The 26,773-nt window shown below is 28.7% G+C and overlaps 1 protein-coding gene across 1 annotated transcript in view; it reads right to left on the bottom strand.

Annotated features, from left to right (window-relative positions):
• Positions 1-26,773, bottom strand: part of LOC109605759 (uncharacterized) — a 134,247-nt gene that overhangs the window by 57,213 nt on the left and 50,261 nt on the right. Inside the window, exon 3 of the mRNA XM_049962595.1 lies at positions 14,453-14,590. Within this exon, the coding sequence (XP_049818552.1) occupies positions 14,453-14,590 (138 nt within the window). The remainder of the gene's footprint in view (positions 1-14,452; positions 14,591-26,773) is intronic.

Genomic DNA, 26,773 nt, shown 5'->3' with positions numbered 1-26,773 from the left:
CTTATGATGAATTTGACTCCATAAAGGCTGTGGCAATAAAATAATTATAATCTCGAAAATAGTCTTACTATTAAATTAGTGTCGACAATGAGAACCACCCAAAATATATTTAGTTTCTTAAGATAACTTTTAAAATGACTGGAGACACAGCAACAACGATAACAAAACTATGTCCAGGACAAGTCCAAAATTAAAACAGCCTTTGTAAATAGAAGATTTGATTGGAGGTGTATAACTTTTATCATTTGAAGAATGAGAGGACACAAATATTGATTCCATGAATAATAATCAACAAGATACTTGCTTTAGATGCCAACAAGATGGTTACTTCAAGACCTGTCCATGTAAATAGAAGATTTTATATATATATATATATATATATATATATATATATATGATTGTATGGGAATTGACCAGATAAAGGAAGCAGTTACAAAATAACAATAATCAAGATGGCACTTTGAGAAACATGTTTAGTACAGGAATATCCATAATAATTGTACGTTAATGTCAAGTCCAAAGCTGAAACAGAAATCAAGCTGTAATCTCCCCAGAACGGAAACATTGAGAAACACCGTTCGACAGGAAACTTGTGGAGCTTATAAGTTTCCCCGCTATCACCCAATTGAATTGAAAACAAGGTCGCAACGGGTTCGATAAAGGAAACCGCAACCGCCAACACAACAAAACGTCGCCAACAACAAAAAAAAAATGTGTCTTCGGTTGTTTGCTTTGTGGGAAAGTTAGTTAGCGTATAGTAACAGGTATCTATTTCTGGCTGGAGCACTTCGCCAGCCAAAGAGCGGGAGAGGTTACGTAAGTGCACTTTAGCGATCGTATTCAATGTCTTGATCGTACGGTTCTGTGCCTGAAAGCAACATGTGTTTTTATGTCGCTGTCTATTGTCGGTTTCCAACTTATTGGAATAAGGGTTTGTTTTACATTTTTGCTCTGGATACCAACAAAATGGCCCACAAATTTTTTAAAAATTTGTTTCCATAAATAAGTGATTTAATTTTATATTTTTGCCACTTGAAAAATGAAAGAACAGAATAATAATCAACTATTTTATTCTTTGTAACTGAACCTTTTTGCCTTTAATCATTTGATGAATGAAGGAATAAAGGGATATCGATTCCAAAAGTAACATCTAAGAACATTTTTGCTTCAGACATCAACTTATCCATTCATCGGTCCTTAAAACTCTTTGTAAAAACACATAAAAGATTAAAGACTTTGAATAATCTTCTGTCTTTAAAGAATGAAACTAATTCCCAAGAATAATAACCTATACACACAAGTCCAATAAGTCATCCAGTATGACATAATCAACACAAGATCGGTCATAAACGTTCACACCTTAATGTGGCTTTTATCGTTTGTAAATATGGATGTGGGTCAATGTCAGAGTACTAATGATGAACGTAATTGCTCGAAAAGGGCACCTTCCAAAGGTTGCACATTAATATGCTGAATTTATATGACTCTATTTCTGAAACGTGACGACGTAATCGATTACATTTATTGCGTTGCAGGCTCATAATTTTATATCCAAGTGATAAACTTGTAATTTGCCACATTTTATCTGTCGTAGGTGACATCATCCTAATTCTAGTCTTATTAAATTTTTCGACAAACTGAGCGTTTTGAGCAAAACGATGTGACGTCACGTCGAAGTCTCATTAACATAAATTGTTGTTGTTGTTGCTATTCTAGCGGATTATGTGTTGTTAAAGGAATGTGTGCACATTTTATAACGGCACTTAAGAAACTTTGGTCGAGAAAACACCCACATCTGAAATTATCTTGATTACGTAATGCCCACGATTCGCAAAAAGAATGATGGACATTTTTTTAAAGCTGGTTCAATTTTAGAAACAATAGAAGATGGAAGGTTTTGAGTCAAAGAAGCTAAGTATAAATATTATTATTTAGCACAGGAAAAAGGAATTTATTTACGTTTTTGGCTCAATAATTTAGTTTATTATATTTTAAGACGATGATGTAAATGGTGAAGTCTCAAGATTTTGGTTTCGTCGGTCTAAAATTAGATTATGTTTAAGGAAATGAATATACATTAAGGCAAAGTGGAGGACTTCTTCATATAAATATGGATTATTTAATTATTTAGACCAGTCTAGACAATGTACTGAAGCTGGTACTTAAAGAGTTTCAAACCAAAACAATATGAAAGTCTTTGAATGGAGTTTTACATAATAAGTACCCATCAAGAGAGGAAACTATTAATAGTACTGTCAATAGAGAAGATATACAGCTCCTTCATAACAATGGGTGACTACAAGGTCAAGATTTTGATTACGTCGGTCTTAAATTAGATTAGGTTGAAGGAAAAGAATATACATTAAGGCAAAATGGAGGACTTCTTCACTATTGGACCAATTTTAGAAACTCCTGGCATATAAATATGGATTATTTAATGATTTAGACCAGTCTAGACAATGTACTGAAGCTGGTACTTAAAGAGTCTCAAACCAAGACAATATGGAAGTCTTTGGATGGAGTTTTACATATTGAGTACCCATCAAGAGAGGAAACTATCAATAGTACTGTCAATAGAGAAGATATACAGCTCCTTCATAACAATAAGTGACTACAAGGTCAAGATTTTGGTTACGTCGGTCTAAAGTTAGATTAGGTTGAAAGAAAAGAATATACATTAAGGCAAAATGGAGGACTTCTTCACTATTAGACAAATGTTAGAAATTCCTGGCATATAAATATGGATAATTTAATGATTTAGACCAGTCTAGACAATGTACTGAAGCTGGTACTTAAAGAGTCTCAAACCAAGACAATATGGAAGTCTTTGGATGGAGTTTTACATATTGAGTACCCATCAAGAGAGGAAACTATCAATAGTACTGTCAATAGAGAAGATATTCAGCTCCTTCATAACAATGGATGACTACAAGGTCAAGATTTTGGTTACGTGGGTCTTAAGTTAGATTAGATTGAAGGAAAAGAATATACATTAAGGCAAAATGGAGGACTTCTTCACTATTGGACCAATTTTCAAAACTCCTGGCATATAAATATGGATTATTTAATAATTTAGACCAGTCTAGACAATGTACTGAAGCTGATACTTACAGAGTTTCAAACCAAAACAATATGGAAGTCTTTGTATGGAGTTTTACATATTGAGTACCCATCAAGAGAGGAAACTATCAATAGTACTGTCAATAGAGAAGATATTCAGCTCCTTCATGACAATGAATGTCTACAAGGACAAAATTTTGGTTTCGTTGGTCTAAAGTTAGATTAGGTTGAAGGAAAACAATATACATTAAGGCAAAATGCAGGACTTCTTCATTATTGGACCAATTTTATAAACTCCTGACATATAAATATGGATTATTTAATGATTTAGACCAGTCTAGACAATGTACTGAAGCTGGTACTTAAAGAGTCTCAAACCAAGACAATATGGAAGTCTTTGGATGGAGTTTTACATATTGAGTACCCATCAAGAGAGGAAACTATCAATAGTACTGTCAATAGAGAAGATATACAGCTCCTTCATAACAATGGGTGACTACAAGGTCAAGATTTTGGTTACGTGGGTCTTAAGTTAGATTAGATTGAAGGAAAAAAATTTACATTAAGGCAAAATGGAGGACTTCTTCACTATTGGACCAATTTTCAAAACTCCTGGCATATAAATATGGATTATTTAATAATTTAGACCAGTCTAGACAATGTACTGAAGCTGATACTTACAGAGTTTCAAACCAAAACAATATGGAAGTCTTTGTATGGAGTTTTACATATTGAGTACCCATCAAGAGAGGAAACTATCAATAGTACTGTCAATAGAGAAGATATTCAGCTCCTTCATGACAATGAATGTCTACAAGGACAAAATTTTGGTTTCGTTGGTCTAAAGTTAGATTAGGTTGAAGGAAAACAATATACATTAAGGCAAAATGCAGGACTTCTTCATTATTGGACCAATTTTATAAACTCCTGACATATAAATATGGATTATTTAATGATTTAGACCAGTCTAGACAATGTACTGAAGCTGGTACTTAAAGAGTCTCAAACCAAGACAATATGGAAGTCTTTGGATGGAGTTTTACATATTGAGTACCCATCAAGAGAGGAAACTATCAATAGTACTGTCAATAGAGAAGATATTCAGCTCCTTCATAACAATGGATGACTACAAGGTCAAGATTTTGGTTACGTGGGTCTTAAGTTAGATTAGATTGAAGGAAAAGAATATACATTAAGGCAAAATGGAGGACTTCTTCACTATTGGACCAATTTTAGTAACTCCTGGCATATAAATATGGATTATTTCATGATTTAGACCAGTCTAGACAATGTACTGAAGCTGGTACTTAAAGAGTTTCAAACCAAGACAATATAGAAGTCTTTGGATGGAGTTATACATATTAAGTACCCATCAAGAGAGGAAACTATCAATAGTACTGTCAATAGAGAAGATATTCAGCTCCTTCATAACAATGGATGACTACAAGGTCAAGATTTTGGTTACGTCGGTCTAAAGTTAGATTAGGTTGAAGGAGAAGAATATACATTAAGGCAAAATGGAGGACTTCTTCACTATTGGACCAATTTTAGAAACTCCTGGTATATAAATATGGATTATTTAATGATTTAGACCAGTCTAGACAATGTACTGAAGCTGGTACTTAAAGAGTCTCAAACCAAGACAATATGGAAGTCTTTGGATGGAGTTTTACATATTGATCAATAGATAATTCAGCTCCTTCATGACAATGGATGGCTACATGATTTAAAATGCTAAATCAGGAGTTGTAGCTCATCCACCACGTAGTCCAGAATTGTATCCTTGTGACTATTATTTACTTTTGTTTAATTCTGAAGAAATGGCAAAACATTGTTGATTATTTTGTTGAGTTATTTCAGAAAAATAATGTTTATCCTATCTATTATTTGGAAACGTTTTACCACATTTTATCTGTATTACATATTCAACTCAAGGAAACACAATGTGGTTTTTAAATAAGTTATCTCAACGTCGTACCTTTCCCACAACAACAATAACACCTTATTAACACACTATTTACTATAAAAATAAACTGGAAACAGCAACAAATCGTTGATTACCACAAACATATTACTCAGACATTGCTTGAAAAAAATATTATTGTACATGAATAAATAAATTAACTTATTAACTTATTAGTTTCTAATCAATAAGTTTTAATTGCAGCAAAACAATTATTTACCTTTAATTTATTCCCCTTACCATCCTTACAGAGTAAATATTAGTCACCCCATTTAAGCTATCGTTTATCATTTCGCAACACGTACAGATTATTAAACTGCAATACCAACGAAGTAACCACATCGCCATACCATATGCAGGATAAATAAAAACCCGTTGATCTTGACACAAGCCACAGCAATTTATTAAATACACCTGATGTTAACGTGGCCTGACCATTGATTATGTGGATATTTTCGAGTTTGGTAATCGTTTAACATTCATAGCAACGACTCGAATTAAATTAACATTTGGCATTTAGTACTATATGTGTGTTTGTTAACGAAATTTTATGCCGAAGTGGCAAATTGTGCGCCATTGTAGGGTGAGGACAATGTCCGGTAACAAACTAGGGGGACAATTCCCCATCAAATTTCCATGTGATATTTATAAGCCGGGATTTTGTACGTTAATTCGGGACGGATGGTCCATTGTGTTTGGGGGGTTAATGGTGTAGAGGTTTAATCAAATTCCGATGATTTTTGGGGCGGGGTGGAACCCTGTTAAAAATTTATGGATACGGATTTTGACGGTGAATTCGTGGAATAAAAATTTTATTCTTGCGTAATAATAAAAATAATATTTAATGGATTTGATTGAACTTGATTATTATACGGAAAAGTTTTAATTACGTTTTTATCATTTAAGTGTGAATGTACTTTAACTTTTAGATATTTATTTAGTTTAACCATTAATATTATATATAAATATTTGATTAAAAACTTAAATTATTTAAATAAAATTGGTCTCAATAGAAAGAATAGTTGATATTACTTTTATTTTTTATTATGATATAGACTATAAACAAAAAAAGACTGATGTTTTTAACTTATTTTCATTTTTAACAGATTAAATATGAAGATTTAACAGTATAAATATAAAAAATTAATACAGATTTATGCAAAATTTATATTTTATTATTATCTTCTCTCAAAAATTAAATATTATGATTGAACTAAAAAATAATAAATATGTGGAATATATATATATATATATATATATATATATATATATATAAATATATAAAAATTAAATAAACTTGTAATAAAAAAATATTGAATAATAACATTTATTGAAAAATAATAAAATTTAGTTATAAAATATTAAATATTTAATTGTAACAAAAAAATTAAAATGTAGAATACAAAAAAACATTGGAATAATTAAAAATATATATAACAATAGGAATAAAATTATTTATTTAGCAAATATATAATACAAAAAAAAATTATATTAAAAAAAAAACAAAAAATAGATAAATATTGAAAAAATAAAGTTTTTAAATAAAATTAAATTTATATAATATATATAAATATGAGAATAAAAAGTATAGAAATTATTGGAATATTGAATTTTGGTAAAATAGTATAAAAATACTGAATTAACAGAAAATAGAAATATCAAAAGTTTCTCAAATTGTTATAAAAACATACACATATTACAAAAAAAATGAACATTAAAAAAAGCAGAAAAAACATAAATATTAATAAAATTGAAATTTTAGGTAAGATTAAATTTAAATAAAAAAAATTTCAGAATAATTAAGTGTAAAAATTATATTGAATTTTGGTAAAATATATAAGTATAAAAAATATTTGATAAGTATTAGAAAATAAAAACATCAAATATTGTTAAGAATATACAGAAAAAACTTTAAAGTGTAGAAAAATAAAAAAATATTAAGAAACTAAAAAAAAATTTGAGTAGAAATAAGGGTTCAAATATTCATTTCTCACATTACTATAAAAACAGACACATGTTACAAAAAATGTTTATTAAAAATCAAATATTAAGAATATATAAAAATTAATTTCAAATTTAAAAAATTTAAAAAATTTTGGATCAAATCAAATTTAAATACAAAAGAATACAGAATAATTAAATGTAAAAATTAATGAAATTGAATTTTGAAAAAATATTTAATTAAATAAAAATATCAAATGTTGAATTATATCAAATATTGTCAAAAATTAACAATAAAAACTTAAAATGTAGAAAAGTATCAAAAATATTAAGAAAATTCAAAAATATATATAAAAACAGGGGTATAAAGATGCATTTGTCAAATTATTATAAAAACATACACATGCTACAAAAAACAAACAGAAAAGACATAAATATATAAAAACTCGAGGAAAACTGAAATTTTTGATAAGATTAAATTTAAATATAAAAAATTTGAGAATAATTAAATGTAAAAATTATTGGAATATTGAATTTTGGTAAAATATTTATGTATAAAAAATATTTATTTATTCAAAAATACAAATATTAAATATTAATGAGAATATTCAGAAAAACTTAAAATATAGAAAAACATAAAAAATATTAAGAAACTAAAAAAATATGTATAGAAATAGATGTACAAATATTCATTTGTCAAATTATTATAAAAACATACACGTTACAAAAAATTAATATTAAAAAAAACTAAAAAAACATAAATATTGAGAAAACTGAAATTTTGGACAAGGTTAAAATTTATTGTACAAATTTGAAATGTACAAAATATTAAAAAATATATATAGAAATGAGGTTTAAATATTAGTTTGTCAAATTATTATAAAAACATACATGTCACAAAACATGTGCATTAAACAGAACAGAAAAAAAAACATAAATATGGTAAAAAAAGGAAAAAAACTAATAGAAAAATAAAGGAAATAAATATTAAATCAGAAATATAAATATATATTTAGCATACAATTATATAAACATATATGGTTACAAACAATATACATTAAAAAACAGAAAAACATATACAAACAAATATAATAAATAAGTATAAAAAAATTGTAAACTGAATTTTGATAAAATTTTTAAGTATAAAAAATATTAAATTATTAAAACATACAAATATCAAATGAAAAATGCAACAAATATTAAAAAATTAACGAAATATATATATGAAAAAAAAAATGAATATAAAACATAAAAACTACAAAAATTAAAAATTTTGTAAGTAAATTATGATATTATAAAAAATATTGAATTTGATAAACACTTAAATATAGAAATTGAATGAATCATTAAAGAAAAAAAAACCTTCAAATATAATATATAATTTGACAAATAATAATTACAACCAATACATAGAAAAAACTTTGAACGCAGAAAACCATAAAAATATATAATAAAATAGAAAATATATTTAAACTATAAAAACATGTTACAGAAAATATACATTTGAAAACTAAAAAAATATAAATGGTGAAAAAATACAATACAAAATTACATAAAAGATATGGTTTAAGATAATCGAGATATTATAATAAATAATTAAATATTTTACGTGTATTTTATTAATAAGATAAGTTTTTATAAATGTTTTTAGATAAGACTTTTTCTAGAATAATTTTAATTCAACTATTTAAAATATAAATTTTTGTGTTTTTGGTTAAAATATTACGATTCTAAATTCGTAATAAACATAAGTATTTAGTTATTTTATTTTTGTGATAAAAAATTAATAAAAAAACATTCAACTAAACAAAATTTAATGAATAAAAACAGAAATCTAAATAATAATACAATAAACCGGTGAAACAGGTAGCTATTAACATTAACACACAATTATAAGTTATTACAAAACGTTATATAACATAAAAAAATGTACATAAATTAAGTAAGATACTGTGATCCTCAATCGGAACATTCCTTTCAAAACATCGGCCACAATTACGACAATTTCCTCTCGCCGCAAACCGAAAAGGGCAACTAAAAAATCGATGGTCGAGTGCTTTTGTTTTGTGCACTATAGCAACCGGTTGTAAAGCAGCAACCGAAGGTGTATTGACCAGAATTAAATAGCGAGAACGCGTATCAACCGAGGACTTTCACTTCTTCCGTCAAGTCGACCGTTTTGGCGGCCTTTTCGTCCACAATCAACCCCCTATCTATATTTCGGGCCAATCGATTAATGTCGCCGTTTGACCGAGTGGCCCGTCGTCGGATCGTACGCACCTTTTTGGGCTGCCTTCTTGCACACCAGGACGTCCGGGGTTGTTGTTGTCTTAATTAAACGGGCTTTGTTCGATATTCACCACCAAAAACACGCGTACGAACTGTCACCCGCGTCTCGCACTGGCTCGGAACGCACCGGTCGCCTGTCTCGCACCGTAGTACCAAAACGTTTCGGTGTCGGTGAAGCGGTGGCTTTAGGTTAGGCTTGTTCGAAGGCGGCACACGCTGATTTTTCGCCACGCCTCGGGCCCCTTTCGCGTGGTTGTCAAATTGGGGCGGACGGCGCCGCCCCTGGGAATTTTGGGATTAGGCGCAAATGGGGTTTATCCTGTCGGTTGTTTCGTCGAAATAAACATCGCTTTTGTTGCTGCCAATGCAGATGTGTAAGTAAACATGTGATGTTTGTGCACAATGCTTTCGATATGACCTTGAATAAAAATTAAATGGAACAACCATTTTTAAAAATAGCTTCCGGGGTTTCCCCACTTCTTAAATTAATTTAATTTATTTTAATTATTATTGTCGCCACTAATTGTTGTACTACCAACAATAAAGAAAACGTATTTTTTTGTACTGTGCATTATTTTTTAATAAAACAAAATTATTTAAAATATTTATATTGTTTAAAAAATGTAAAGATATAAAAACATTAAAAACATATGAGTTAAATTTAAATGTTAAAATATATTGAAAAATTCAATTAAAATATAAAATTATGAAATACTAAAATATATTAAAACATTAAAATATTGAAATAAATTGGAACATTGAAATATTAAAATGTTCTAAAACATTGAAACATACTGAAACATTTAAATACTCAAATATAACATAAAAATTTTCAAACAAATTGGGCACATTGAAATATATTATAATATTGAATTTGAAATATTAAAATGTACTAAAACATTGAAGTGTTGAAAGGTACTGAAACATTGAAATATTTAAACATACTGAAACATTGAAATATTCAAATATATTAAAACATTAAAATGTTGAAATAAAATGGAACACTAAAGTATTAAGATGTACTAAAACATTGAAATATTGAAATATACTGAAATATTGAAGTATTCAAATATATTAAAACATTAAAATATTCCAAAATACTGAAATATATAAATATTAAAATATACTAAAACATTGAAATATTGAAACATACTGAAACATTAAAATATTTAAATATATAAAAACATTAAAATGTTCAAACAAATTGGGAACATTGATATATTAAAATGTACTAAATATTGAAATATAGAAACATACTGAAACATTGAAATATTCAGATATATTGAAACATTAAAATGTTCAAACAAATTGGGAACATTGAAATATTCAAGTATATTAAAACATTAAAATGTACTAAAATATTAAAATATTTAAATATTAAAATATACTAAAACATTGAAATATTGAAAGATACTGAAACATTAAAACATTTAAACATTAAAATGTTCAAACAAACTGGAAACATTGATATATTAATTAATGTACCAAAACATTGGAATATTGAAACATACTGAAACATTGAAATATTCAAATATATTAAAACATTAAAATGTTCAAACAAATTGGGAACATTGAAATATTCAAGTACATTAAAACATTAAAATGTACCAAAATATTAAAATATTTAAATATTAAAATATACTAAAACATTGAAATATTGAAAGATACAGAAGCATTAAAACATTTATACATTAAAATGTTCAAACAAACTGGAAACATTGATATATTAATTAATGTTGAAATGTACCAAAACATTGGAATATTGAAACATACTGAAACATTGAAATATTCAAATATATTAAAACATTAAAATGTTCAAACAAATTGGGAACATTGAAATATTAAAATGTACTAAAACATTGAAATATTCAAATATTAAAATGTCCTAAAACATTGAAATACTGAAATATACTGAAACATTGAAATATTCAAATATATTAAAACATTATAATGTTCAAACAAATTGGGAACATTGAAATATTAAAATGTACTAAAACAGTGAAATATTGAAATATACTGAAATATTTCAAATTTAAATATTAAAATATACTAAAACATTGAAATACTGAAATATACTGAAACATTGATATATTCAAATATATTAAAAACATTAGAATGTTGAAATAATATGGAATTTTGAAATATTAAAACATAAAAAAACATTGAAATATTCAAATATATTAAAATATAAAAATGTTTTAACAAACTGGGAACATTTTAAATATTAAAATGTACTAAAATATTGAAATATTTAAATATATTAAAACATTAAAAGTAAGTAAATTAAAGTATTTATTTTAATACAATATTAATCAAAAATAAAACATTAAAAACGAAAAATATTTATTCAAAAATAGAAATAGGAAATAAATAATAGTTTTTTACACAAATACATAATGGTATCTGCTAATAAAACAATAAAAAGATAAAACTTATTATCCCATGATAATTTTTGCATTGCTGTTGACACAATGATAATACCCAACAAAAATAAACAGCGGCAACACCGCCCGGTCTAGTCGCACTAGTAAGCCCCCGTTCCATCGGAGTCGCCACATGCACCACGCGAACCCGCCGACGAACAGAACACTGTATCACTATCGCGTCTAGTTGCGCCACGCGTCCACAGATATCACACCCCGTTGTTCTTTCGGTTTTCGCGCCCGTCGCGAAATCAAAACGGGGCCGTAAACTGGGGGGTTTTTAATATTTATGGGGCTTGCGCCAGCTGGCAGAAGCGGTGCGTTAAATGGACATGTGACTCACGTATTTTTCTGTTGTAAATCCGGTGAATGGGCAATAAATTTTGAAAGATATCTGATGATTTGTCGATTTAAAGAATAAAATAAAATATGTTTCCTGATATAATTTAAAAATATGCTTAATAATTGCATTAAATAAATTATTTTAAACATAAATAATTTATTCAAGTTCAAATTATGGAAGTCAAAACAAATTTTATGTTTTTTTTGTTTTTACAGGAAAATATTGTTGACTTAAGCCAAATTTGTTGTGTAAACGTTAATTAACATTTCAAAAACTCATTGGGCACTTTTTGCCGCTATAATAAACTTGTAAACTTAAAAAATGCATATGTTAATTACTTGTTTTATTTACGTTTTATTTAAATCATTAATTAGGTATTCTTGAGCTTTTCATTCTAAAACAGTTATGTTCATGTTATTATGCAAATTGTTATTTATGCAAAATGATGTCATTTGATCAATATTTATAATATGCAAATTAAACAAACTGCACTTGTGTTTTGATAAAATTGGCAAAATATCAGTTATTTCAACAAAACAATTAAAAACAGAAACAAATGTACTATTTATCAACTAATCTATTTTACAAAAAGGGGCTAAACGCATACGACGCAACTGCCAATTAATTTCCAGATATCATCTGAGATTACACGATAAACAGACGTGTCATAAATTTTGTGGTCATAAATTCGAAACTGGCACCTTCAGTATTATGGTACTGTGGGTGAGGTCAACAATTGATATGCCTTCAGTTACGCCAGGCCAAGTAATTAAACCATTGTGCGTAGTCAGCGTAATCTCATAGGGCAGACGTGATTAAATTAGTAAACAAAACCTAAACCTACATAACAATTCGTGGTATTATATTTTATAATTAGAATAAGGAAATGAAACAACTGTTTGTGTTTAATAAATTAAAATGAATATTTAAAATTATATTTGATAACTAGAAAAAAAACATACAGTAGTGTATGTTAATGAGTTACTATAATTATGGCCACTACTGTACATCGTGTTTAGCTTTCAGGCACAAAAGTTTCAGCTTAAAATGAATGAAAGACACAACAGTAACAGAAAAAATAATATATTATGGGTGCTGGCATCCAATTCAAGTAGTACAGCTTAATTTATATATATTTTAATAAGTTACTATAATTATGACCATTACTGTACATAGTGTTTAGCTTTCAGGCATATAACTTTCAGCTTAAAATGAATGAAAGACACAACAGTAACAGAAAAAATAATATATTATAGGAACTGGCACACAATTCAAGTAGTACAGCTCAATTTTAATATATTTTAATAAGTTACCATAAGTATGGCCACTCCTGTACATAGTGTTTAGCTTTCAGGCATAAAAGTTTCAGCTTAAAATGAATGAAAGACACAACAGTAACAGAAAAAATAATATATTATGGGTGCTGGCATCCAATTCAAGTAGTACAGCTTAATTTATATATATTTTAATAAGTTACTATAATTATGACTATTACTGTACATAGTGTTTAGCTTTCAGGCATAAAAGTTTCAGCTTAAAATGAATGAAAGACAAAACAGTAACAGAAAAAATATATATTATAGGAACTGGCACCCAATTCAAGTAGTACAGCTCTATTTTAATATATTTTAATAAGTTACTATAATTATGGTCACTACTGTACATAGTGTTTAGCTTTCAGGCATAAAAGTTTCAGCTTAAAATGAATGAAAGACACAACAGTAACAGAAAAATAATATATTATGGGTACTGGCATCCAATTCAAGTAGTACAGCTCAATTTTAATATATTTTAATAAGATACTATATTTATGGCCACTACTGTACATAGTGTTTAGTTTTCAGGCAAAAAAGTTTCAGCTTAAACTGAATGAAAGCTTGAATGAACCATGATATTATCGACTTCTAAATTTATTTATTATTAATTCAATTTAATTATTGTAATCAGCACATAACCTCACAATTTTGTGGCATCCAGTAAAATCAACCATTCACTTTAATTTATTCAAATTTTTAAACATGCCGGAATGTTTACCTAACTGTAAATTAATTCGCCGTGCAGCTATTAATAAAATGATTAATAGTGTTCCTTTTATTTCTAGAATTATGGTCATTAAAGGCTGTTTGCTTCAGACCATCAATAATTGTTCCAGGAGGTGATTATATGGAGATTTACGACCGCATTATTAATTTTATTTGTGAAAAGCCAAGTTTGTTTCTCATTAGTTCCTGTTAATATCTTAATCAGCCATCTGGTTGATGCATGTAAGAGTTTTGATTAGTGGGTACTACTTGCATTTATAAATAAAAGCTAGTCACAGTTTACTCCCATATAAATAAGTAAATAAATAAATAAATCTTAACCAGTTAAGTTAGGAAAGACTTTCACTTTTTTATTAATTACTTTGATCGATATACTGTTGATGGTACTCACTCGGTTTGATCCTGGTCCTCTGGGAAAGGATTGGCGTCACCGTTCTCTGGAATTGGACTTGGCTCGGGTTCTTCTTGTACAGGGCTTTCGAAAATGAGGGTCTCCACCATTGAGCCCTTCGAACTTCCAAAGGAAACTCTGCAAAAAAAATTATAATGTCTATTACAAAGCCAATAAAATTCAAATCAAATATTTTTGTTGGTTATTATGCATTTTCTCTGATTTATCTACCAATTTTTTGACGTACAACTAATTCGACTAATTAGTACATTTAACCAACTTGACCTCAAGTTTTATTTGTTTAAACAATCGGAAGCTGGCAACAGCACTCCAACCTTGAACAATTAGATAATAATGGTGCTTAAATAAGACAACCAAACCTAATAACATACCTTTAATAATATAAATCAGTTACCAAAGTACAAAACTAAAACGCCAACAAAAGTTGGTAGTGAGTAAATCAAGTCTGATCCCATAAAAGAAAATTGTTTCTCATGGCAGTTTATCAGCGTTTTATAATGGAAATTTAATGCAAGCAACTGGTTTTATTAATAATAATGCGATGTGATGAGCTAATTATAAATTACATCAATCGTTTATCTCGAAATTGGCCAATTTAATTAATAACACAATAATTTTCATACGTATATAATTTACGATCAAAGATAACATAGCTTCGTTTTTTTTAAGTACTGTAATATGTTTTAAATAAGAGGACGAGCATGTTAATTTAATAATAAATAGCAGTTAAAAAAATATTTTTGCTTCCTGCGTAAATATTTAGTCAGCAGACTAATTGTGTTAAGTTAAATCTTAATTTTCTTAAGTTAAAAAATGGCTTCCTGTGTAAATATTAAGAAATAATGCTGTTAATTTATGTTAATTTCAAATGAACATTTATTATGTTTTAAAATCACAATACAACACCAAATGTAGATTCAAATGTCACGAATAACTTTTTGAAATTGTAATAAATAACAAAATTGTTCAATGTTTTATTATTAAAATCGTATAAACTAAATTAAATTCTCGACATTTCAAGATCTTACGGAATTCACCTCATTAACATTAAAATAATATGTCCATTATAAATATTTAACAGCTTTAAATAACAATAAAATATTTTTGTTTACAAATTCCAATATTCAAATTCTGGAAGATGGTTTTAACTTTTGATTACATCATTTTACATTTGTTTCATATTTTTACAAAAAAAAAAAGAATTGTTATCATTAATGAACAGTATTGTATTTCTACATACAAAAAAATTTAATAAAAAATTAACAGATTTAAGTATATTAAATACAAAAATTAAAATAAGTTTAACAAATATGAGTATTTAATGGAATTTTAATTAAATTTAATTTTGTTCAATATTTTTATATTTATAATTAATGAAAAAAAATTATTCTTAGAATAATAATTATTGAAAACCACACAAAATAATTTTTTTAAAAAATAGAAGAGTATACAAGAGACATTTTTATTTAATAATTAACTATAACCATTAAAGATTTGAAATCTCTAACACAAAGAATTTAAAAAAATAATAAATTTAAGTATATTAAAATGCCTACTATAAACAATAATGTAGTTATAATGAATGAGCTTCATATTCTTAAAATAACAAATATTGGGAATCATAAAAATTAGAAAAATATACAAGAAAGAAATTTATTTTTATTAATTTGAACTATTTATACAACCTTAAACTATGATTTAATATATCTAGGAACTAAAAATTAAAACAAATTTGACTATATTTAATATTATTTATATTTAATAAGCAAAATTTTAATAATATGCTGTAAACACATAAATTAATTTAATTAATTACACATATTTATTATGGATATTAAGGTGTGACGATTTAAATTTTACTAAATTAATGATAAACATGAATAAAACCATTCTCGAATGTAAACATGATGAAAAGTAATTCAAAAACATTAATAAATTGCACTTTACATTTTATGCCACGCCATTCATAAATTAACACCCATCAAACACATTATGGATTCATAAAGTGAAATAATTTTCTTGACCTTTATATTATGCACTAAATGTAGTTATCCACCCAGAAATAGATTAATTGGCCATATTTTGCATAATTCCATGTTGGCGTTAGGACAAATAAATTGCATTGGCCATTAAACTGGCGCAGTCGATATTACATCGCAGAAAATGGCTAAATTGTCCTATTACGATTAGACAATCAACTTGTTTAGAGACGAATTTACTTTACATTGAGTCTTGTTAATATTAATTATTCAAAGCACCATTGCAGTTAATGAGAAAATATTAAATTCTCCATTTTACAAAGAAACCTAACCTAACTTAATGACGTTAAAGATTTATAATATTTTAATTCTTTTTTTCCATTTGTGTAGAACAAGTTATGCATAACATAACTTATACTAATCTATTTTATTCTATACCCACTTTACATATCCTAACCTAACCTAACCTAATCTAGATTTCTACTTCAATTTTAATAGAACTAATCCTAATTTATTCTAATATAATTTATCCTAAACTGTTTTATTCTAGTCTGTCCCAACGTAACCTCACTTTACATATCCTAACCTAACCTACCCTAACCAAGATTTGAATAAAACTTATCTTCTTTCCATGTTAACTTAATCTAACCTAACCTATATTAGCCAAAACAAATTTTCTAATAATCTATCCCAATCTATTCCCACTTTACTTATCCTAATTTCACCTAACCTAGATTTGAAGAAAACTTTTCCAAACATTCAAAACAAATAATAACAAAATATTAACCTAACTTGTTAATCTAATATAATCTAATAAATTTCCAAAGTTAATTTAATCTAACCTAACTTTATATTAACCTAAACTAATTTTTTAATAGTCTATCCCAACCTATCCCCATCTTATATATTTTAACTCAACTTAACCTAGATTTGAAGAAAACTTCTCTTCTCCAAAAAAAGTTACATTCAAAACAAAAAATAACATATTAACCCAACTTATGTCAATATAATATAACATTTCCTATGTTAACCTATATTAACTTGAACTAATTTTTTATTAGTCTATCCCAACCTATCCCAATCTTACACATCTTAACCTAACCTAACCTAGATTTGAAGAAAACTTCTCTTCTTCAGAAAGTATGTAATATTTAAAACAATAAATATCAGATTAAACTAACTTATGTTTATTTATAACATTTCTTAAGTTAGTTAAGTTAATCTAACCTAACTTTTATATAAAATCAGGTTTACAGAACGTCATTTAAAGCTTTATGATTTCTGAATTCCTTTTTTCCTTTGTATAGAAGAAGGTGAACAGTTATGTATTCACATTATCGCTGACATAAAAGTAAAACAACATCTTTGTGTAACATTTATGGTATTTAGTTTCTTCGCATGGAAGCAACAATATGCCATAACCGGCGATTTATACAGTAACAACCCATTCAATATAGTTTCACTAGTTGCCTCAACAAAAGACAATTGAATTACCCCCAGCATCTTGATACGTCTTCCAGCATTTTATTTCGTAAATTGCCCATAGAAACTTGCACCAGACTGTGCAGCCTTACATTGTCTGCGACTGCATTGTCTAGGTCACTGCTCTGCTGGTTCATTTCATTTTTCCGTTTCTGTTTGCGTAACAATCAATAGAAACGTATGAAATGAAAGGTGTAGGTGCAACGTACCACCTGTTTCCCAACAAAAGCTCGACAGCAGCCACGACAACATGAATGTCTGAAATTGAAAGTGTTTTATTTTATGGCTGGTTCATTAATGATAACGGTTTGAATGTGGACGTGTTTTGAAGTCGTTTATAATTAGGTCTTAAATCTTGAAGCAAATGGCACTGCGGCTTCCACATGATGATTTCCTGGTGGACCCTTCTGACCTTCATCATGGTTATTTCCACAATCGAAGTTACAGTCCCCGGATAAACCATAAAAACATATTTTAGGGTGAACCCCTGGCGTCTTTCAACGTGGAATCAACCCCGTAAGCTTTGTCTTCGATCACCCTCCTGGGGCCAAGAGTGCCATGTCTTAAAAGGCTCCATGTTTTAAGCAAACATGTCAGGGAGATAACGTAACGTGTTTCTCTTTATAGAGACGTATCTGAGATCAATATGCGGCCTATATTTAGTATACAGCCGCAGGCGATGATGCGAAACGATAACGCTTCAAGTCATTGCGAATGTCTGGAAGGCCCGACGTCCCCCGGGACTTTTTTGAATCTCCTTTTACAGGAACGTTGAATATTTCCTTAATCTATATTTAATGCTGAAGCAATTTCTTCTTGTAACATTGATGACACAAACTTATTGCCTTCAGTAAGTGCTGGCTTCCTTGTTAGAGCCTGAGAAGCTCAAATGTTTCATGAAATATGCCAGATATGTTTCGATTGAGTCTATTTTGGAGGGTTAATTAATTCGATTGAAACGTGTTTACACATACTTGCAGAATATGATTCTAAAAATTACCCAGAGTTCATTCTAATGTGGTACCCTGTCTAATTATAGCACCAGTTATTTAAATCTGGCAATACAATATTTCAAATTATTAATGTTTTGGCAAATAAAATAGGTTATCTCTCTGTGAATTCTCAATCAATGTCACCACTGCCAAATAATTTGGGCCAGGTGAAAACAGAGCCTCCATTGAGTTTGGCCAATCAAAGATAATTACTACAATTAAGAATTTGGACGTAGCAAATCGAGTTAACACTTTGACCTTTCCAAATCAGCCAATGGCTTTTTATGGCGTGAATCATGAAATCATAATGAAAACATGACACCCACACCCATCACTAACAATTATAGATTTTATTGAATTAAGTTTTGCGTATATAAATGGCTTAATTAACGATGAACTACACATTATTTGTTAGTAACAACTAGTTGTGTTACTGTTTTGTCCGTGAACAGTTATTTCCAACATTACGTAAACCAAGAAATTAATGAACGAATTAATATTAATAAAACGTTGTTCAAGAAGCAATAAAACGAGTAATAAACAAAACCAAAAGTACAGGAAGGCCGCTAATTAAAGGTTTATTAGTGCAATCACTGTAGGAAGTTTATTGTTGATAATAAAATCAAATAATAAACCTTGTGAGACTGAACTTATTTATGGAGGTCTGGTTTTGATAACTTTTAAATAAAACAATTGGATTTAGCTCTTAAGCTGACTTAACCTAACCTAACCTAACTAAAAAGTTGTTTTTCTTCACTTTCTCTTAGCAATAATTTGAGTAAAATATAAAAATAAGAAAGTTAAGGAATATGTAATTATTAATAAGTAACGAAATGAAACTGTTCAAGAAGCAATAAAACACGTAATAAACAAAAACAAAAGTTCAAGTAAGTTATTAATTAAAGGTTTATTAGCGCCATTATTGTAGGAAGTTTATAGTTGGTAATAAAATTAAATAACAAACAATACATGCATAAACTTATTTATGAAAGCCTGTCAGTTTAGAACACGACTTCTTGTAAAGCTTTTTAATATATTAATTACTTTAATGACTCAACATGTTAACCTAACTTATGTCAATCTAACTTAAGTTAATTTATTTTAACCTAATTTTTATATAAAGTAAGGAACTCAACAAAATTTATTCCATTATCTTAACATATTTTATTTTAGTTTGTCCCAACCTAACCCTACTTTACATATTCTAACCTAAATTTTTCATTTAAACTCATTTAATGCATCGTAATCTTTTCCAAAAGGATATTCTAACCAATCTTATCATAACTTAACCTAACCTATCTTATTTTAGCCTGTCTCAACCTAACCCCACTTTGCGTATCCTAATCTAGCATAAAATAAATTTGGAAAAAACGTCTCTTCTTCTAAAAGAAAGCAAAATACAAATCAAAAATAACATGTTTTCTTCATAATTTACTCTTCAACATAACAAAAGTAAATACACAGAAGATATATAATTTTGTTCATTATTCTTTAAGAAAATAAATTACTTTTATCATCCAAAAAGTCAACTTAAGCTCATCCATTCTTTTTTAATCGCTTCCAACAAGTTATTCTCACCCATTTATTCATTTAAATTCATTTAATCCATCCTAATCTCTTCAAAAAGGTTATTCTAACCAACCTTATCATAACTTAACCTAATTTATCTTATTCTAGCCTGTTCTAACCTAACCCCACTTTGCGTATCCTAATCTAGCATAAAATAAATTTGGAAAAAACGTCTCTTCGTCTAAAAGAAAGCAAAATACGAAACAAAAAGTAACATATTTTCTTCATAATTTAATCTTCAACATAATAAAAGTAAATACACAGAAGATATATAATTTTGTTCATTATTCTTTAAGAAAATAAATTACTTTTATCATTCAAAAAGTTAACTTAAGCTCATCCTAATCGCTTCTAACAAGTTATTCTCACCCATTTTTTCATTTAAACTCATTTAAACCATCCTAATCTCTTCCAAAAGGTTATTCTAACCAATCTTATCATAACTTAACCTAACTTATCTTATTCTAGCCTGTCCCAACCTAACCCCAATTTACTTATCCTAACCTAGCATAAAATAAATTTGGAAAAAGGTCTCTTCTTCTAAAAGAAAGCAAAATACAAAAGAAAAAATAACATACTTTCTTCATAATCTACTCTTCAATATAATAAAAGTAAATACATAGAAGATATATAATTTTGTTCATTATTCTTTAAGAAAATAAATTACTTTTATCATCCAAAAAGTTAACTTAAGCTCATCCATCCTTTCTTAATCGCCTCCAACAAGTTATTCTAAACCATTTTTTCATTTAAACTCATTTAATCCATCCTCTTCCAAAAGGTTATTCTAACCAATCTCATCATAAAAACCTAACCTATCTTATTCTAGCCTGTCCCAACCTAACCCCACTTTACTTATCCTAACCTAGCATAAAATAAATCAATCGTAGCATAACCTAACTTAACATATCTTATTCCAGCCTGTCCCAACCTAACCTCACTTTACTTATTTTAACCTAGCATAAACTAAATTTAGAAAAAACATCTCCTTTCCTGAAAGGAAGCAATAAGTAACATATATTCTACATAATCCATTCTTCGACATATATTATCTTTATTCTAACCTATTTTTTTCATTTAAGCTCATTCCCTCTCAAAAACTTATTCTAACCAAACCTTAATATAACCTAACCTAACTTTACTAAACCTAATCTAACCAACTTTAACTTTATATATAAAGGCAACTTAAGAAAATATACCAAATCTATATTTTTTATTCAACAACAATTTAATGTAAAAAACTGTGTTGAAGACAGAAAAAAGACTAAAAAGTCGTTGAAGCGCAATGAATTAAAATAGTTGCCATGAATTATTACACTCTAAATAACCCGAACAATGTCCGTGCTTAACATAAAACATTGCGCGAACACTTAACCACCCATTTTAATCTGTCAAAGTGTCAATTAACACCGAATTTATTCCGACTTACTGTTACGTTCGTTGGCCGCGTAAAGTGAGTCGTCCGAAATGAAAAATTTTAATTAAGAACAACCGTAGATGAAATGTGTCAAAGGAAGTTGGAAGTTGCGAAGGTCAGAGTCCAATGGATGCATCGATTTGTATTTATATTAAATGAAACGATTTTGATGGAGCATTGAAGTAACGGTGCTTCAGAATTGGTTTTTATTGTTGGTTAATTGATTCTCTGTTAATCTGTTAATGTGTAATTGATGTTATATGGGGACTGTTTCAATTAACCACGAAGAGCTGCACCAAAAGGTTTGACCTATTTGTTGGTGGGCTTCTTCAATGGTGTTAGAACTTAGATACAATAACCTCCATGGTAATCTGACATAGATACAAATAATAACAGTAATCGATTCAAGTCAGGAGGTGCAAAATTATCTTCCTCAGTGGCACGTGAGAATGACTGACCAGGAATTCTTCGTGCAGTTGTCGATTCAATTATGCTGCGATGGTTGCCACTGCTTTGGTAATTGGACGGAATTGTTTGTTTTCATTTTATTCGGACACAAAGTAATTGACGTTTATTCCGCACCGTGTTTCATAATAACTGTAACGTTCTGCAGTTGGTGAACTGGTTTCGGTTTATGTACGGGACTCAAATTAAACAAAAAAAAAAAATGGGATCGAGTGTCGAAATCGTTTAAAACGTCAACGCTATGAGAAGATTACTTTAACACGTTTTCACCTTCTTCATGAAGCACTCGCAAGTGCACCAGAACGGCCACAATGGCCCATAACTCAAACGGTCTTAGAACAAATGAATCAAGATAATATCGGCCCGTATCTGTTCCATTTGCATACGGAACTGTTTATTGCATTTGTGTATCGGCGGATAACATCAATTTATGACGGACGTCGAATTTATGGCCGGCCGGCGTTCTAAGGATAAGTAATGGTGGTTGGGGGGTTCAAGGAACACTGACTTATTGTCCGGATTCAATGTGAACGAGTGTGATTGCTCTATCACACCGGTTTAGGTATCTCGTGTTGCACAATGTGATTTAGAAGATGATGGGAAGTGTTTCTCATTTTGCATTTCTAGTTTGGTTCTTTGTCTTCTTATATTAAATATTGTTTTGTTTGCTGCGAGGTTTGATGACTTGTGCCGCAGCAGGAAATTACACTTTATAGTTAAACGCTTTCTTATTCAATAATGGGAAGTGTTTTCCTCTCAAGATGATTGTTTTGTTCCTGATAAAAATATGTTTTCATATGATCATGGTAAGTATTTATCTTCCTTCATCTCCACTTTCATTCTTGTCCTGTAATATTAACCCTCCTTTGATGATTTTAAAATATGCTAAATTGTATAACAAAAGAAAATAGATATAACAAAGAAGTTGCCAAAACAATTTTGAGGACATTATTCGACTTTGAAGTTAAATATCTTGTTATGTTATGATGGTAAGTATATCTTATCCTTGATCTTCAGATTTGTTGTTATCCTCTGACATTAACCACAATTTTTATAAATATGCTAATTGTATAACAAAAGGAAATAGATATAACAAAGAAGTTGTCCAGATAATTTGGAAGAGATTATTCAACTTTGGAGTTAAATATCTTGTTATTTTATGATGGTAACTATTTCTTATCCTTCATCTTCAGATTAGTTGTTATCCTCTGACATTAACCATAATTTGATTGTTATAAAATATGCTAAATTGTGTAACAAAAGGAAATAGATATAACAAAGAAGTTGTCCAGATAATTTGGAAGAAATTATTCGACTTTGAAGTTAAATATCTTGTTATTTTATGATAGTAAGTATTTCTTATCCTTCATCTTCAAATTTGTTGTTATCCTCTCACATTAACCATAATTTGATTGTTAAAAATATGCTAAATTGTGTAACAAAAGGAAATAGATATAACAAAGAAGTTGTCCAGATAATTTGGAAGAAATTATTCGACTTTGAAGTTAAATATCTTGTTATTTTATGATAGTAAGTATTTCTTATCCTTCATCTTCAAATTTGTTGTTATCCTCTCACATTAACCATAATTTGATTGTTAAAAATATGCTAAATTGTGTAACAAAAGGAAATAGATATAACAAAGAAGTTGTCCAGATAATTTGGAAGAAATTATTCGACTTTGAAGTTAAATATCTTGTTATTTTATGATAGTAAGTATTTCTTATCCTTCATCTTCAAATTTGTTGTTATCCTCTCACATTAACCATAATTTGATTGTTAAAAATATGCTAAATTGTGTAACAAAAGGAAATAGATATAACAAAGAAGTTGTCCAGATAATTTGGAAGAGATTATTCGACTTTGAAGTTAAATATCTTGTTATTTTATGATAGTAAGTATTTCATATCCTTCATCTTCAAATTTGTTGTTATCCTCTCACATTAACCATAATTTGATTGTTAAAAATATGCTAAATTGTGTAACAAAAGGAAATAGATGTAACAAAGAAGTTGTTCAGATAATTTGGAAGAGATTATTCGACTTTGAAGTTAAATATCTTGTTATTTTATGATAGTAAGTATTTCTTATCCTTCATCTTCAAATTTGTTGTGATCCTCTCAGATTAACCATAATTTGATTGTTAAAAATATGCTAAATTGTGTAACAAAAGGAAATAGATATAACAAAGAAGTTGTCCAGATAATTTGGAAGAAATTATTCGACTTTGAAGTTAAATATCTTGTTATTTTATGATAGTAAGTATTTCTTATCCTTCATCTTCAAATTTGTTGTTATCCTCTCACATTAACCATAATTTGATTGTTAAAAATATGCTAAATTGTGTAACAAAAGGAAATAGATATAACAAAGAAGTTGTCCAGATAATTTGGAAGAGATTATTCGACTTTGAAGTTAAATATCTTGTTATTTTATGATGGTAAGTATTTCTTATCCTTCATCTTCAGATTTGTTGTTATCCTGTGACATTAACCATAATTTGATTGTTATAAAATATGCTAAATTGTGTAACAAAAGGAAACAGATATAACAAAGAAGTTGTCCAGATAATTTGGAATAGATTATTCGACTTTGAAGTTAAATATCCTGTTATTTTATGATGGTAAGTATTTCTCATCCTTCATCTTCAGATTTGTTGTTATCCTCTGACATTAACCATAATTTGATTGTTATAACATATGCTAAATTGTGTAACAAAAAGAAATAGATATAACAAAGAAGTTGTCAAGATAATTTGGAACAGATTATTCGACTTTGAAGTTAAATATCTTGTTATTTTAAGATAGTAAGTATTTCTCATCCTTCATCTTCAGATTTGTTGTTATCCTCTGACATTAACCATAATTTGATTGTTATAAAATATGCTAAAAGGTGTAACAGAAGGAAATATAACAAAGAAGTTGTCAAGATAATTTGGAAGAAATTATTCGACTTGGAAGTTAAATATCTTGTTATTTGATGTAGGTAAGTACTTCTCATTCTTCAATTACCCATATATTGTCAGTCCTTAACTTCTTTTATTAATGTATATATTGTAATAAAATTTAAAAAAATGTTTAGCAATAAAAAATTGAGTTGTAATGCAACAATCTTTCCTTTCATACCTTCAACACACACAATAAACCTCTGTATTCATTTCAGAAATCTAAAAATACACGATGACACCACAACTGATATTGACATTGCAGACCAATATGGTTTATCCTTGACTTGACACAATACAAACAACTCTTCATCAGTAACTGCTTCCATCATCGTTCAATTTAGTTCCCAGAACTGCACTCCGAAACGGAGAGTTTGTGGCTTGTTTAAAATCCGGCCTATTGATTGCTTTCCAAGAACCATCGACCGTACAGAGAAAATCGCCCATTTCCGTGTTGCGCACCGGTTAAATGGAGGGTGAAATCAAATGGATTAGGCTGATGTATTAATTAGACGTTCTTTATGGTTGTTAATTGAAAACATACGCCTCAAATTGGATGATTTTGTTTTTGTTCGGGAGTTGGAGCTTCGAATCAAATCGTTTTTTTAGTAAATGAGCACTGATTTTGATCTTCCAATCTTATCAGCATCTGTTGGGTAGAAGAGACTAGTTAATAACACTTTGCTAGGCTTTAATTAAATTAATCGCCTCGCAGGTGGGTGATTGATCTTAAACGATTACTCCTTTCCGGCATTGTCTTAAAGTGAAATCTGTCAACGTACAAAAATCCGGGGGACAAATTGCCCGGGATTATAGGTGAGTGGCCCGCAAATGGGCTTTCACGTACCCGGAAACGGTCTACGGAATTATGCAGTCCGTTCAGGATCGCCGGGCCCACACAAGACTAAAAAGACACTGTCCAGATAAATGTGCATTGTCTGGCCCAGTAATATGGCAACGATCAGGAAACGAGATTCTCGATGATAGAACTATTGTCTTCTATTCAACGTTATTGTTCCTTTTTGAAGCTAATAATATGGCTGAGAGTGTGCGAAATTTTTAATTGAATACGGGGGGGATTTGTTGGTGTGTGTGGGATGGGTTTTAATGGCGTGGAATATTGAAAATTTTATACTACTTACGATACCATCTGTCAGGTGTGTAATTTATCTTAGGATCGTCAAAAGGACAGTTACCTGAAACAAAAAATAAACAATGTTAAAGCTTTTAACCAAAGTGGGCACAGCAGTAGAGCCCTAAAGTCAAGGAAGGAAGCAATGGATGATGTAGATGATTTAGTACATTGGCCTATGAAATCAAACATTTTGTAATTCAATACCTTTTTAAGGACTTTTTAACTTTATTCTTTGGTTCACTCTTGAAGATCAAGGAGGGAAGCAATGGAATAGATGTGACAACTAAGTTGTGTAGATGATTTAGAAGAGTACATTG

Source organism: Aethina tumida, chromosome 2 (assembly GCF_024364675.1).
Source record: "Aethina tumida isolate Nest 87 chromosome 2, icAetTumi1.1, whole genome shotgun sequence".
Classification (NCBI taxonomy): domain Eukaryota; kingdom Metazoa; phylum Arthropoda; class Insecta; order Coleoptera; family Nitidulidae; genus Aethina; species Aethina tumida.
This window is presented reverse-complemented; position numbering and strand designations above follow the sequence as displayed.